Raw genomic sequence first — 13,397 nt, 5'->3', positions numbered from 1 at the left:
ATAGGGCTAGGAAAGCCAGTCTATAGACCAAAAACAAAAATAACATGCCAGATTACCGCCAAAAGATCCTAATATCCTACTTTTTAAACACAATCCAAATTAAAAACATAAACATACGCGGTATTCTATAGTAACCTATAACAACAAGGCATTACCTGGCTTTATGAAGCGCGGTCGTTGTCCTAACATGGTTAAAAAAAATAACACAACACTTTTCACTTCAGTTTTTAACTAATTAACACGTATTTACACAATTATTTCATTTATTTACATTACAAAAGTTCACAAGACCGTCCCCAAAGGCAATTTTCTGATTGATCTATTGATTTTCTACTGTTCCAGGTATTGTCAAAATGTTTGACGTTAAAATTCTTTTAGCATTAATTTTGTCTTTTTCTAACTCATTACGGAATTTGCGACAAAACAAAAGTTGAATGCTTAAAATCCGTTTTGTGACAAGGATAACTAATAACTGGAACGCTTGAAGAACGTTCAGAAATGCTGCATTGTCTAGTAGGAAGGCTGTTGAAATTAGTTGAAAAAAAGTTTGGTTTTGTATAAAAATAATCTAATTATAATGAGTTGATAAATAAAAGTAAAAGTAAATTAATTGTAGCTTATAGATAGACGTGTATTCTCGTGAAACGTGTTTAATAACTAAACAGTGTAGTGTATAAGTCGGATGCCTCTGTATGAACACGAGTATCTGTAATTATGGGCAGACGTGCTCCACGTAGGCCGCATCATCACTTACCATCAGGTGAGATAGCGGCCAAACGTCGACCCATTAAATATAAAAAAAAGAATTAAAAGAATTAGAAAATTTATTGTGACACGATTATTAGTGTCGTCTTACCATCTGTATAAATGTGAACAGTAAAGACATTAATGGGTTAATGTCTGACATTTATATCACAAGTTGTGTCGTAGACTTAACGTTGCTATGCATAGGCTTGCCTAACATACCTTAAAAGTTGTTCCACAGAAAGATTTTCTACTGTTACGTAAAAACAGTTCGGGAATCGAACCCACGATACGTTGTATAATAACAGGTCGTCAAGTCCTATCACCAATCGCCAATCGTGTTTGTGAAGGCCCTTTTGAACGCCAAAACAAATATTGTAATATTAAAAAAATGTCTGTCAATGTCGGTCAGTTTTCTAGTGAAGCTATTTGCTCGTTCCAAAGTGTAGATTCCTATGGAGAAGAACGAGCAAGAAACTCCATAGGTTACTCTTTTTCAATCAGGTTCACAATACAATTCTTGGTAACATTGTTTCTTTGGTTCAATTATGTGAGAACAATGTAAAATCAATATTCAGTCAGAGATAACTAATCATTAGTGTTCATTCTGGTAGCACAGTCCACAGTCACACGCTCCTGTGCTGTGTGTGGATATGAGTGCATTTATAATCATTACTTTTTCCATAAGGATACCTACGTAACGTAAGAGGGTAGTTGCCTAAATTTTATTTTAATGTCCGTTTGGGAGATTAATTTTAAACTTTAGACACGTATTTTTTTATTGCGGAGTAGAATTCTTTCGACCTATAGATTGATTTTAAATATCGTATACCGTCACATTTTTACTACTTACATATTGTAAAGTTTCTATTATTTTGTAATTGTCTAACTGACGGACAAAATAGATTTTTATTTTGTTACCCTCTGTCAACGACTCTTTTTGTACAATAGGCAATATTTTGTTCAAAATTCCATTTGGCTGATTATTATTACAAACAATAATAAATTTTACTTACCCATTTTGTCTCATCTTAAAACGGCATCATTATTTCTAGCTAAAAACAGGGATAAAATAAAACAAACCGCGGAGTAAAGTAATATTATATTGTTTACAAACAAAAATAAAACTACACGTTTTGTCCTAAGGTATATTTTAATAAAAAACAAAAGATTGACTGTTTCCTACTTGATGGGCAGAACTAGAGTTTGGGGAACAGATTGCGGTGTGGTTTGCTGGTTCGTTCGTTCGATGTACGTCTGATGCACCGTGTGAGTTTCATGAGTTACTCCTGGATTCGAGCTAGTGATCACATGCTTATACTGAACAGGTGGGAACTCCACAAATTTATCAATCGTGTTACTTAGTACCGTTAGCTTACTAGGATCATTCATCTGTATTAGATTCGGGAAGAACTTCGCTTCGTTCACCTCGTTCAAGTGCAATAGTTCCTCAGGAGAGATATCTGCGTTCAACGTGTGGACATACGTGATCTGCTCATTCAAACTCATGTTCTGCTCATCAAGGATCTTCGCTTGAATTAGATCTCCATCATACAATGTTAGTTTCAATATTTCATCTTTGGGAAAGCCTTGTAGATTCGGCGACACCTCTGTGACATTGGATACTACTATCAGTTCTTGTAACAGTTTCATTGGATCAGCGTTCAGGTTAGGGTTCTCCACTAGTAAAGTCTTCATGTTAGATATGAAGCTCAATATTGGCAGTCTATACTTCACGTAATATACGGGTTGGTAGATCAGGGGCTTCGCGTGTTTCAACATGTATGTCAACTCGAGGACACCTAGCTCCCGCTCGCCCAGTTGCAAAATCTTCAATATTTTGTTGACCAGTTCGTTATTGGATGTTTGGTCTGGGTTCAATAGCCCGTGACTCTCCAACCACGTAAAGATTTGTACTAAGTCGTCTTCGGGCTTTGGATTTGTTGGAGATATTGGAGTTATCACGTTCGTTTCTTCTATCGTTTGGTATCCACCGTCGGGCGTGCGATACTCATTGGTGTACTCGATGGACGGTGCTATGTGTGTTTCAGTGTTTTCATAGACTACATGTACAGGTGCTTGCTCTGGCTCTTGTTGTTGAGGCTGCATCAACTGAGCAATATTAATTCCACTTTGATACAAAAGTATCAAAATATCATTCACAAGTTTTTCATGCCGCTGTCTATGCGGTTCCAGACGGTAGATCAGTGTCTGAATTTTACTGTTGTCCAATTGTCCATATATTTCATCATTCAGTAATTTTACGAGAACATCTAATAATTCTATAGTGATTAAGTGATGTTGTTTTAGTAAAATCAATATATCCACGTAATTTGAATTCAAAATATTAGGACCATTCTCTATAACCAAGGATAATAGGAGCAGTCCATGTTTAGGGGATCTTATCAGCTCATTGAATATGATGTGGATAAGGTCAAGTCGTCTGTAGTCAATAATTCCATTTTGCGGCGACAATATTGTTAGAATGACTTCTATAGACTTCGGCATCAGGCGATGACCATTAGTCAAAAGGAAATATACAATATCAATAGCTCGTTGGTCTCTACCACCATTTGGTTGTGTTAGATTCAAAATGTTTAATATTATGTTAAATTGTTTCGGAGTAATTCCCACTCCATTCCATTTCGACAATTCTTTGGCGATTACAACAGCTGGCTGCGTACTGTGAATCTGAAGATCTGGTAAGTACGGAGTCAGTAACGTCAATATAATATTTGTCTGTTCTTGGGTCAGTACTTTAGTTTGTATTTGTCTTATACAATTAAAGGTTATATCTGCGTAATCGCCTTCTGTGGGCAATCCTGACATAAATGGATTCAAGAGAGATAATATGTATTCAACTTCTGAAATCGAAGGTCGTGTATTGACCAAGTACAGTAAAACATCAACCAATCTTGAATCGTATTGGCCTGAATGATTTGGCTGCAAGTAGGTTAACAGAGTTTCTGTATAAATATCATTCGTCTGCGGTTGTCGTTGGGAATTAAGAAGACACAGAAGCAATTCCTTTACTCGCGGTACGTTATGCTGCTTATGAATTTTCAGAACAGTAGTTATCTGTTTCAGTAACTGTGGGCGGAAAATGTTAGCATTGAGGTCCACGAGCTTTATGATGTGTTCATATACTTTTCCATTGTTCGGCTGGTCACTTGTTTGTAGAAGTTTTACTAGGAGATTCATTATCTCCTCAGGTTTGATGGGTTTAATGGGTAATGGGTTAGGAACTGGTTTCATCGGTCTATAAGTATGTGTCATTATTGTTTCTTCATGAATTGGTGGTAGCGGTGGGAGAGTCACCATCTGGGGCCGAGGGTATGTATGTTCATTTATCTGTAGCGTTTGTGTTTTCGGAAGCCGGCTAGGGACCGGTGAGATGGTAATTTGTTCAAAAACTTGGTATGCTGGGGGTGCTGGTGGGACAGTAGCTGTTTGTGGATGTGGGTATGAATATTCATTCAGTTGTACGGTTTGCGTTTTTGGAAGCCGGCTAGGAACAGGTGATATTGTAATATGTTCAATCACATGTTTTACTGGTGGGGGTGGTGGGAGAGGGATCTTTGGAGGCTGGGGGTATGGATATTCGTTTATTTGTAATGTCTGCGTGTTTGGAACCTGGTTAGGTACCGGTGAGATTGTATGTTCAACAACATGATATGCTGGTGGTGGTGGCGGTGATGGTGGTGGTGGTCTGTTAACCATCTGGGGCTGAGGGTATGTGTATTCAGTTATTTGAGCTGTCTGGGTATTTGGAACCTGATTAGGAATGGGTGAGATTGTATGTTCAACGACTTGATAAGATTGTGGTGGTGGTTGGAGAGTCACCGTCTGGGGATGTGGGTATGTGTATTCATTTACTGTCTGCATGTTTGGAGCCTGGTTAGGTATGGGTGAGATTGTATGTTCCACAACTTGATACGATGGTGGTGGCGGCGGTATTGGTGGTAGCGGTGGGACAGTTACCACCTGGGGCTGAGGGTATGTATGTTCACTTATTTGTATAGTTTGCGTTTTTGGTACTCGGTTAGGAACCGGTGAGATGGTATGCTCAATAACTTGATTAACTGGTGATGTATACGATGTGTATGTCTGGACATTATGTGTGGGCACTTCGAACCCTCCGTAGCGATCACTTTCAGATGAAGGAGTGCTAATGATGGACCTCTGTTTCTGTATTTCTTCTATAATGGTAACTATCAAAGACTTCATGTCTGGTTGCCCATTTTCGAGGTATCCTCGCGGTCTGTCTTCCTTGTATGTGCTTGCAAACTGGTACAAATAATCTCGACACTGTGGCTGATGTTCTATTTCTAGATACGCCTTATACGCTATCTCAATCAGTTTTTCTAAAGCTTCTACACAATTTGGCGTCTGTTCGCTTGGCTGATCGTATTTCACTACTAAATTAGTTCTGGTTTGAGATCGAGGCTGGTTTAGCATTTGCGTAGACTGTCTAACGATTGATTCTTGTTTCGTTTTGGTTACTGACATTTTGTTTATTTCTTGATCAATTTGATCTACAATTGTGTTGAGCTCTAAAGGCATTTGTGTTACGTACGCTAGAGTTGCCTTCACTATCCTCTGGATCACGGTTGGTGTGATGCATACGGTCTTCTCTGCGATCTGCACCTGGTCGTCGGCATACTGTTGAGGATGTGGTACCTAGAAACATATAGATATATTTGTTTCATTTATAAGGGTGCCGCTCTGATAAGCATGATTTCGATTGTCAAATCGATGTAGTATAAATATTACTTAAATTGATAGCAAAAATTCGAATGTATAATTCTTTATTTTATAATTTGGCTTATTGTTGGATACCGGGGGATTTTGCTCATTATACTGAGGGAAGGTGATAATAACTCTGTAGAGGTACATTTACCCATTATTCTATGGAAAGTTCGGTGATAACTCGTACTAATTTTTAAATCTCAAAGCAACGGTTAATGAAGACCTGTTTTACTTATTTTTCTAGAATAATCTATATCAAATCAAATCAAATCAAAATCATTTATTTCAAATAGACCAGGAAGGCACTTTTGAACGTCAAAGCAAATGTAATAATATTAATAACGTCTGTCTGTCGGTCAGTCCTCTAGTGAAGCTATTTGCTCGTTCCAAAGTGTAGATTCCTATGGAGAAGAACGAGCAAGAAACTCCATAGGTTACTCTTTTTCAATCAGATTTATAATACAATTTTTGGTTACATTGTTTCGATTACTTCAGCTATGTGAGAACAATGTAAAACTAATATACAGTCAAAGCGACAGAAAAAGAAAATAACCTAGAGGACAATAAAAATTAATGCAGTCCGGAGCTGACCAGTCCCAGTTGACAGCGCCCGTTCACGAACATGACACGTACACCAGCACCGCCCAACTCAACCATGTTGCAGGGAATCGAGCGATCCAATGCCCGTGCCACCGCCAATGAGACTTTTGAGTGAGCATGACAACTCCAAGCTGACATAAATGCATTCTACTAGTCTAATTTGATTTCAGTTAATTACAGGGCTCTCACATTTACAATAATTGTATAAAGTACAGAACACATCGAAATAACATGGTTATATTACTACATTTTTTTCGTTATCCTGTGGAGCCGGACCAGCTTGCCTCCAAGCATTTTATCTTTATATCTATGTTAAAATTTGCATAAGATTCCATCCAGTAAATAGGGATTTTGTGTGTTTGAATTTTAGCCTCCCCTAAAAATCGTTTCGTGAAATTATGTTAAAAATAAAATAATTAATTTCTTACACATTTCATCACTATCGAAGCTCAGCGTTACAAAAATCGACTCGAATCTAACATAGGTAAATTAAATATAAGATTGTGACTATATGAAAATCAAAGGAAACCATTAAAATATGTGTTGAGCCGATGTACAATATTCACGGTACATTCGATACGGCTGCTTGTTGATTTATATGCATATATTGACATAGAAAGGGCACGAGTTGTTGTGGTATTGGATTAAATGATTTCAAAGCCATGTTTTTTAGTTTTGAGGGGTGCGGGGAATCATCCTATGACTTCTCCCGTCTTGGATGATGCTAGAGGTAGTGTCAGATTGTTACTGACTAAAAATCATCCTGTTCCTACTCCTGCTTCGAGCCGGACCCCCGGTGTCACGTTAAGTCTTCCGCTACTCCAGATAATAAATTTCAAGTATGGTTGAGCATATATTTTTTATAAGATCATTCAAGTACCTATACGGAAACAACGCAAACGGTATATAAATGTAAAATACAACGTATAGAATAAAGCTTTAAGATGAGAACAATTTTATCAATGTTTTAATTAATGTGTATCATTAATTCCAGTCCGCCATACTGGTAAAAAATCTAGCATCAGGCATCTCATGCACGAAGATTTAACCTGCACCCTCATGGTGCGGGTTAAACCGACCACGAATGTGGTACAATATTGTCATGGGTGGCGTTTTCCTACTTATGTATACTTTCTTTAAGATAATTTAGACACCACTGACAAACAGTGAAGGAAACGTGGGAAGTTTGAAATTGCCAACCCGCATTAAGGAAACGTGATTGATTGAATCTCGTATAACATGGTCAATGTCGATGTCGTCGTCGAATCGGAGATTGTAGTTCTTGCATATGTGTTTAACTTTTTGGCACGATAATGTCATGGTAATTACAAGTGTTCATACTTTTTTAATAATCATTATCAGCACTTAGCTTCGGACATACTGAAAGACTATTTATTTGTTGACGTTTCAAGAGTGGCTGATAATGGTTTAAACCTAATTTCACTGACGGACAGATTGAGAGACTTGTTGTATTTGTTGACGTTTCAAGAGTGGCTGATAATGGTTTAATTGGATTAAATGCTTTTGACTTTGACTATTATCTGCATCAACTGTGGGTCCATTGCTGACCAAAGGCTTACATAGACTATTATCATTAGCTCCGTTTACAAGTTTCACACATGAACAGCCTATAAGTGGCCACTGCTGGCCAAAGGCCTCTTCTTTCTTTGGAGAAGGTTTGAGCATTAATCACCACGCTTGCTCAATGTGGGTTGGCAAGTGTATCATTACTTAAATCATGGTTTCAATCATTAAAAAAAATATCACCGTCAGTATTATACTTATTTCCTACATACATCTACCTACATCGTCAGTTTCTTGGCGTACCCAAAGCCTTGTTTTAGTTCTATTGTTCCATATTAGACATTGTCATATAATTTCACCCATTTATTATATTGCACGATTTTGACTTTCAATCTTTCACTCATTCCTCAGTTTCAACTTTTCTATTCTTCTCTATAGATTCAAACAGTTAGTCATGTTTTCAGGAATGGGGCTATTGTAAAAACATTGTAATGACCATGATATTATCGCACAAGCGGTTGACTGCTTTTCCAACTCAAAACGCAACTGCGATACAACCGCTATGGCAATCGCGTCAGGTGATACGAAACGCTGGTCAGCTGCTAGTGCGTCAGGTAGGCTACTGATATTTTTTTCAAATTATTTAAATTTTAGTTACATTACGGTAGCATTGACGCAAATATCAGACGTCATTCGATAAACACTGTTCAATGTTCTTGCGTGGGTAGAATTCAAATATCTCAGACTACAAAATAAGTTCAGAAGTAATTAGAACCGCGGTAAAAATCTAAAAATAATGTTTCAATAACTGCACTATCCTAAAGTCAATGACCTATCTAATGTAAACAAGGGTCACGTGGTCGAGATAGTTATTTTTTTTAGGAATAAGTTACTAGTACGTGGCACACGGGAACGTAGATGATTAGCGGTGCCTAAGGAAACTCGTAATATCTTAGAGTTATTGGCGTTTTGTGGGGAGTTATGTCTCTAGTAACCTCGCTCACGCCAGCGTTGTTTCACGCTTTGCCAAAGCTTTGTGAAAGCGTAGAGTGTACAAGATTTGTGCCCGTTCTCACAAAAATTGTTGATGTAGTGTCGTTTTTGTTGTGATTCTCTTTCCCATTTTTTCCCTGTTTTATTTAGTAGTGGTTCATTAATAAATTTTATTGGAGCGTGACGAGTTATCGTAGCTTGTACCTATACAAGGTCTTGCAACGGCTTTATTTAAATGAATCAAGAGCAATGCAACGATTTCACATAATAACCAGAATAAAAAATAGTAAAATAATCTGAAAAACTTACTTACTCAGAACATAATTTGCATTTGTAATTTAAGGTTAGTAAAAATTCACACACAAACACTATAAAACATACTACACACATAAACATAAAACACAAAAAAAAAATGAAAACCAAACAGGATATAGTGACCAACGCAGATTAGACTGAATTCTTATGGTAAGCGTCCACAGGCCCGCATCGTACGCATCGCACGCATCGTACGCATTCGATATGACGTCTTTAGTACGCATCGCATGTAGGCATTGCCGATGATGCGGTCCGTACGATGCGGATCAGTGGACGCAGTTGTACGAGCAAACTAATATCCGTTGCGTACGATGCTTGCGATGCGAGCCTGTGGGCCTTGGGATGGGAGATGATAATGATCCCGCACCAACTGTTAACCCCATGAAGCAAATACGAAGAGGAGATGTATCATTAGCATAATGCATGCCACTTTACGGAGAGCGCGAGACGATACCAATCACGCCCCTTTCTATTTTCCATCTAGCGGCCCCATACTACAAAAACGTGGCCAATTGTCCACATTTTAATGTCCCACTTTGTGAGCGCTTATAACCTATCTACACGTTTTCACTTTATCATTGGATAGGGCCATTTAGTTTGAGTCGCTGTGCACAATCACATTATGGCATCTCCTCTTTGTACTTTCTTCATGATCAACCCAAATGAAGCTGATGATGAGATTAATGGTACATCTGGTGTAGATGTTCTTACCTCTGCAAATCTCATTTCAGGTGGTTGATTGCCATTTGTGGAAGACACGATTTGAGACGATGTTTGCACCAAATTATTCTGTTCCTGCTCCTCACACGAACATTCTTTGGAAGAAGGACCTGAGCCGGACCTGGCCTGCGGTGCTGTCGATTCTGCTGGCTTGACATCCAACTTCAAATAACAATTGATTAATATATCTGTTTCTCTTACTCGTAAAACTGACTTCTATTGGTACGTCGTGTTTTTGCTCCTAGTATACATTTTTTACGAATTTTTGAGACCTATAATTATATTTTAAAATTTTTGCTTTACCTATAAATTTTAGCCTTTGATTATTAAATGTGCTGTGTTAAGATAGCTTTTATTCGTTGACATGTATAAACTACTGCGTCTGTCTTCCAAATGATTTTTAGAGCTTCATCGAGTTAATAAAATACTATAAACGCAAGTGATTTTAGTTTCGTTTCTCAAGTTTTTCCAACGTATTCATCAATAGTATGAATTTTTGCCTAAGGCATGGCAACAGCCTGATCATCATTATCATCATCATCATCAGCTGTAAGTGTTAATTCCAGGTGAAACACCAGGGCTCGACCTACGATACTAAGGAAATGCTACAAGCTGACTTATTCTCCATGGCCAAGGTTCTATTAAGAAGATTGGAATCCTGTAAGAACATTCGGATGATTGGAACATGGCAAGGTCTTTTCCAGTGAAGTGAGCCATGACCGGCTTATTTCGGATGACAAGCAGCTGTCCGCCAAAGATGCCTCATATTGCCGATTCTGTTCCTGGTCGTAATCGATGGAATTATGTTTCACATCGCAGAAGACGACGCCACGGGATGGAATGGACATTATCCAACGAAGACTTGAACTATGCTGACGATATTTGCATGCTGAGTCATAGCCACGCTGGCATGCAAACAAAGCTGAAAAATGTTCGACAGGAAGCAGGCAGAAAAAGGCTTTAAGATCAACACCTGAAAGTCCAACACACCATTACTGATTGGCACAGAGGCAGCGGAATGCAACTACAAGTTTGCTTGCATAGGGAACATCGTGTCAGAAACTAGAGGTAGTGAGGAGGACATCGGTTCACGAATGGTCAAAGTCCCAGCTACTTACTTACGCGTAACTGGCCAGTCTGGTAGTCACAGAAACTGACTCGAAAGATTAAGCTCAAAATTTTCAGATACAATTTCAAATCCATATGCTCCTAGAATGTGATACGTGGAAGCTCACTTAAGACATCTCACGGAAAATTCAAGTCTTCGGCAACTGAAACATACGTCGCATTTGCATATCCAATGCAGAGCTGTTGGAGAAATGCAGCAAAGGCCTGATGGACCATCAGATCAATCGTCGCTAGTAGAGAAAAATAGAAAATCTACCATACGCAGAAAATGTACCATACAGAATCCACGCTGTTACATTTTTTTTTTAATTTCACAATGCTGATGTTTCGGTATTTTGAAAATGCCACCACATGTAGTTTCCCTGATAGCTGTGTAATTCCAGTTCTTGTCTTTTGAAACTGTTGAATGAAGTCCCGAAATTTAATCACTACTGAAGTACTCAATACTTTTTAATAATACTAGGCTTGTTCTGTAAAGCTTTAGTTTAAATGCTATCTGTATGTCGCACTAGCTAAGCAATTAATTCGTCTACTTCCTTTATAACTACATTAATTACCAAATATTACGAAATGATCACTTGAACCAAAGCTTCTTCATTAATTTCATTAACTCTTTACATAAGTTCTTCATAAAGCTTTGAACCTTAAAGCTTTGCTTTAAGACACCATATCGCATAACGGTCCACTTACTATACTTCATCAACTAATATAAACTTACCTGTGGAATTCCCGTTACGACACTTAAGAAAAAAAAAATAAACACTAGGCGCAAAATCATTATGGCGTGTCAGAACTTCAAATAGCGTCTGCAAAATATATCGGACCATACACAGTATATAATTGATTGGCATGTCACATTATATACCGTGAAATTGCGAACAATAATTGAATGATTAAACGCAATTCTATTATGTATAATATGAACGACCTGTTTTGCATCTAGTACACAATTGAATGCTATATTAGAATATATATTTTGTATGTATTCAATGATTTGCCAAATTAGGAAAAGTGGTGTTATACATGTTTTGTTTTTTTTTAAGGTTCTAGTTAGTCTGTACAGTGATATCAAAGTAGGACGTTTTGCTTTTAAGGTTTATAAATCTTTACGGGCCCGTTAAGTTTCAATTAACGTCTCAACAATACGACATTCTGTTTCATACTGTACCAAGTATTCGGAAAACATAATCTACTCGTATGGTTTCCAATTTCGTTTCAATGTTTTGTTTGATTCCTTTTTTAATTAAACAGACACAATATTGGTTGTTGATAAGGTTAAGGTCGGTGGAAACAGGTGTCGGGAAAGCTAAACACGTTGCAATGTATTACTAAGGTCTCATAATTTATTTTTGATAAAATAATTTCAGTTAACTTATCAACTTTTTTATTTAATACCTGAAGAATAGTGACATTGTTAGTTACGTAAATGATAATATTGGACCCAAGATGGTACCTTGAGGAACACCCTCATTGATGCATAATTGTGATTGTAGATTTGACTTTTTTAATTAATATTTTTCATTTATTCTATATATACTGAGCTGTTGTGACTATATCTTTTACATTTTTACATTTTTATAAAAAGGTTAAAGACTAAGACACGTATAAATCAATTGTAACCTAGTCAAAAGCTTTACTTAAATCTTGTAAGAAAATAAGTTTTAGATTATTATTTGCGTTCTGAATCTAATACACTGAAATAAGCTTGGTAAGAGATTTTACAATAAAAATACAAGACCACTTTTAGCATCATTTATTTTATATGTAAGTTATATAATATTATACCTATATATTGAAATGGTAACTGTGTCGTTTTTGTGCCGTTCAACGCTGCAATGTGCGTGTATGTCGATAGTGATGTATTAAATAAAAATTCAAATAAAATTTACTATAAAATTGACATGACGAAAAATGATTGTTAATAATTTTTCATACCGACAAATTAATCTTTAACACAATATTGTAACATTACTCACATTTATATAACAGTTGTAATAAATTAACTTTATTTGATAACAATGATTGTTTAATATATAATATTAATTATATATTACTATGTGCAATACATTTCTTACATCAGGTGTATAATTTATTGATTGCAACAGTGGATACGACTGTTAACAAGTAATACGTACAAAATATGTTTATGTTAAACTGTTTTAATTTTAATGAATTTTATTCTACCAATCAAGCCCCAGTTGATTTCCATAATAGAGGTAGTTGTTGTAAAAATAAGTTATAATATTGTGTTGTCATGAAGATTAAGAGTGAGTCCAGATAATAATAAAACAAGTTAAAAACGTCGTGTTAATACAGAACATCTTAATATTATGGTGATTCAAAAATAAGACTTACTTATGAATAGTGTATAATATAATGAAGAAATAAAAATCAATCTTAGAGTGACTTTTGAAAACCATCAAAATAAGATATGAGTGGTAGAGCTTGATTACATGATAAGGCTATCAACACAGATGTTTGTTTAAATGTTTACTGAAATTTTGTACTTACCTATTGGCGCCACGGTCGATTATAATCCATTCACTACCGTCGACCATCATTTAAATACTACAAAAATTAAGCGGGGTATTTAGGGCTATATAAAAAATACACAAGTAGTCATA

The 13,397-nt window shown here is 36.6% G+C and overlaps 2 protein-coding genes across 2 annotated transcripts in view; both read right to left on the bottom strand.

The window, feature by feature from the left end:
• Positions 1-330, bottom strand: part of LOC118277016 (probable ATP-dependent RNA helicase DHX35) — a 66,137-nt gene extending 65,807 nt beyond the window's left edge. Inside the window, exon 1 of the mRNA XM_050699993.1 lies at positions 156-330. Within this exon, the coding sequence (XP_050555950.1) occupies positions 156-189 (34 nt within the window). The 5' untranslated portion in view covers positions 190-330. The remainder of the gene's footprint in view (positions 1-155) is intronic.
• Positions 331-1,830: 1,500 nt separating this feature from the next.
• On the bottom strand, positions 1,831-12,058 carry LOC118276901 (uncharacterized). Its single transcript, XM_035595508.2, has 3 exons — positions 11,492-12,058; positions 9,637-9,807; positions 1,831-5,424 (listed from the first exon to the last, which is right to left on the bottom strand). The coding sequence occupies exons 1-3, from the start codon at positions 11,549-11,551 to the stop codon at positions 1,927-1,929; spliced, it is 3,729 nt and encodes a 1,242-aa protein (XP_035451401.2). The 5' UTR covers positions 11,552-12,058; the 3' UTR covers positions 1,831-1,926.
• Between the last annotated feature and the right edge of the window lie 1,339 nt (positions 12,059-13,397).

This window comes from Spodoptera frugiperda, chromosome 17 (assembly GCF_023101765.2).
Source record: "Spodoptera frugiperda isolate SF20-4 chromosome 17, AGI-APGP_CSIRO_Sfru_2.0, whole genome shotgun sequence".
Taxonomy (NCBI): Eukaryota; Metazoa; Arthropoda; class Insecta; order Lepidoptera; family Noctuidae; genus Spodoptera; species Spodoptera frugiperda.
This window is presented reverse-complemented; position numbering and strand designations above follow the sequence as displayed.

What these genes read in the sequence shown, in the direction of transcription:
- LOC118276901 (XM_035595508.2), bottom strand. Translation starts at nt 11,551, where the DNA reads ATGATTTTGCGCCTAGTGTTTATTTTTTTTTTCTTAAGTGTCGTAACG. An exon ending in TCGTAACGGGAATTCCACAG is followed by an intron (nt 9,808 to 11,491) that starts GTAAGTTTATAT and finishes TGTTATTTGAAG; the next exon opens with TTGGATGTCAAGCCAGCAGA. An exon ending in CTGAAATGAGATTTGCAGAG is followed by an intron (nt 5,425 to 9,636) that starts GTAAGAACATCT and finishes ATATGTTTCTAG; the next exon opens with GTACCACATCCTCAACAGTA.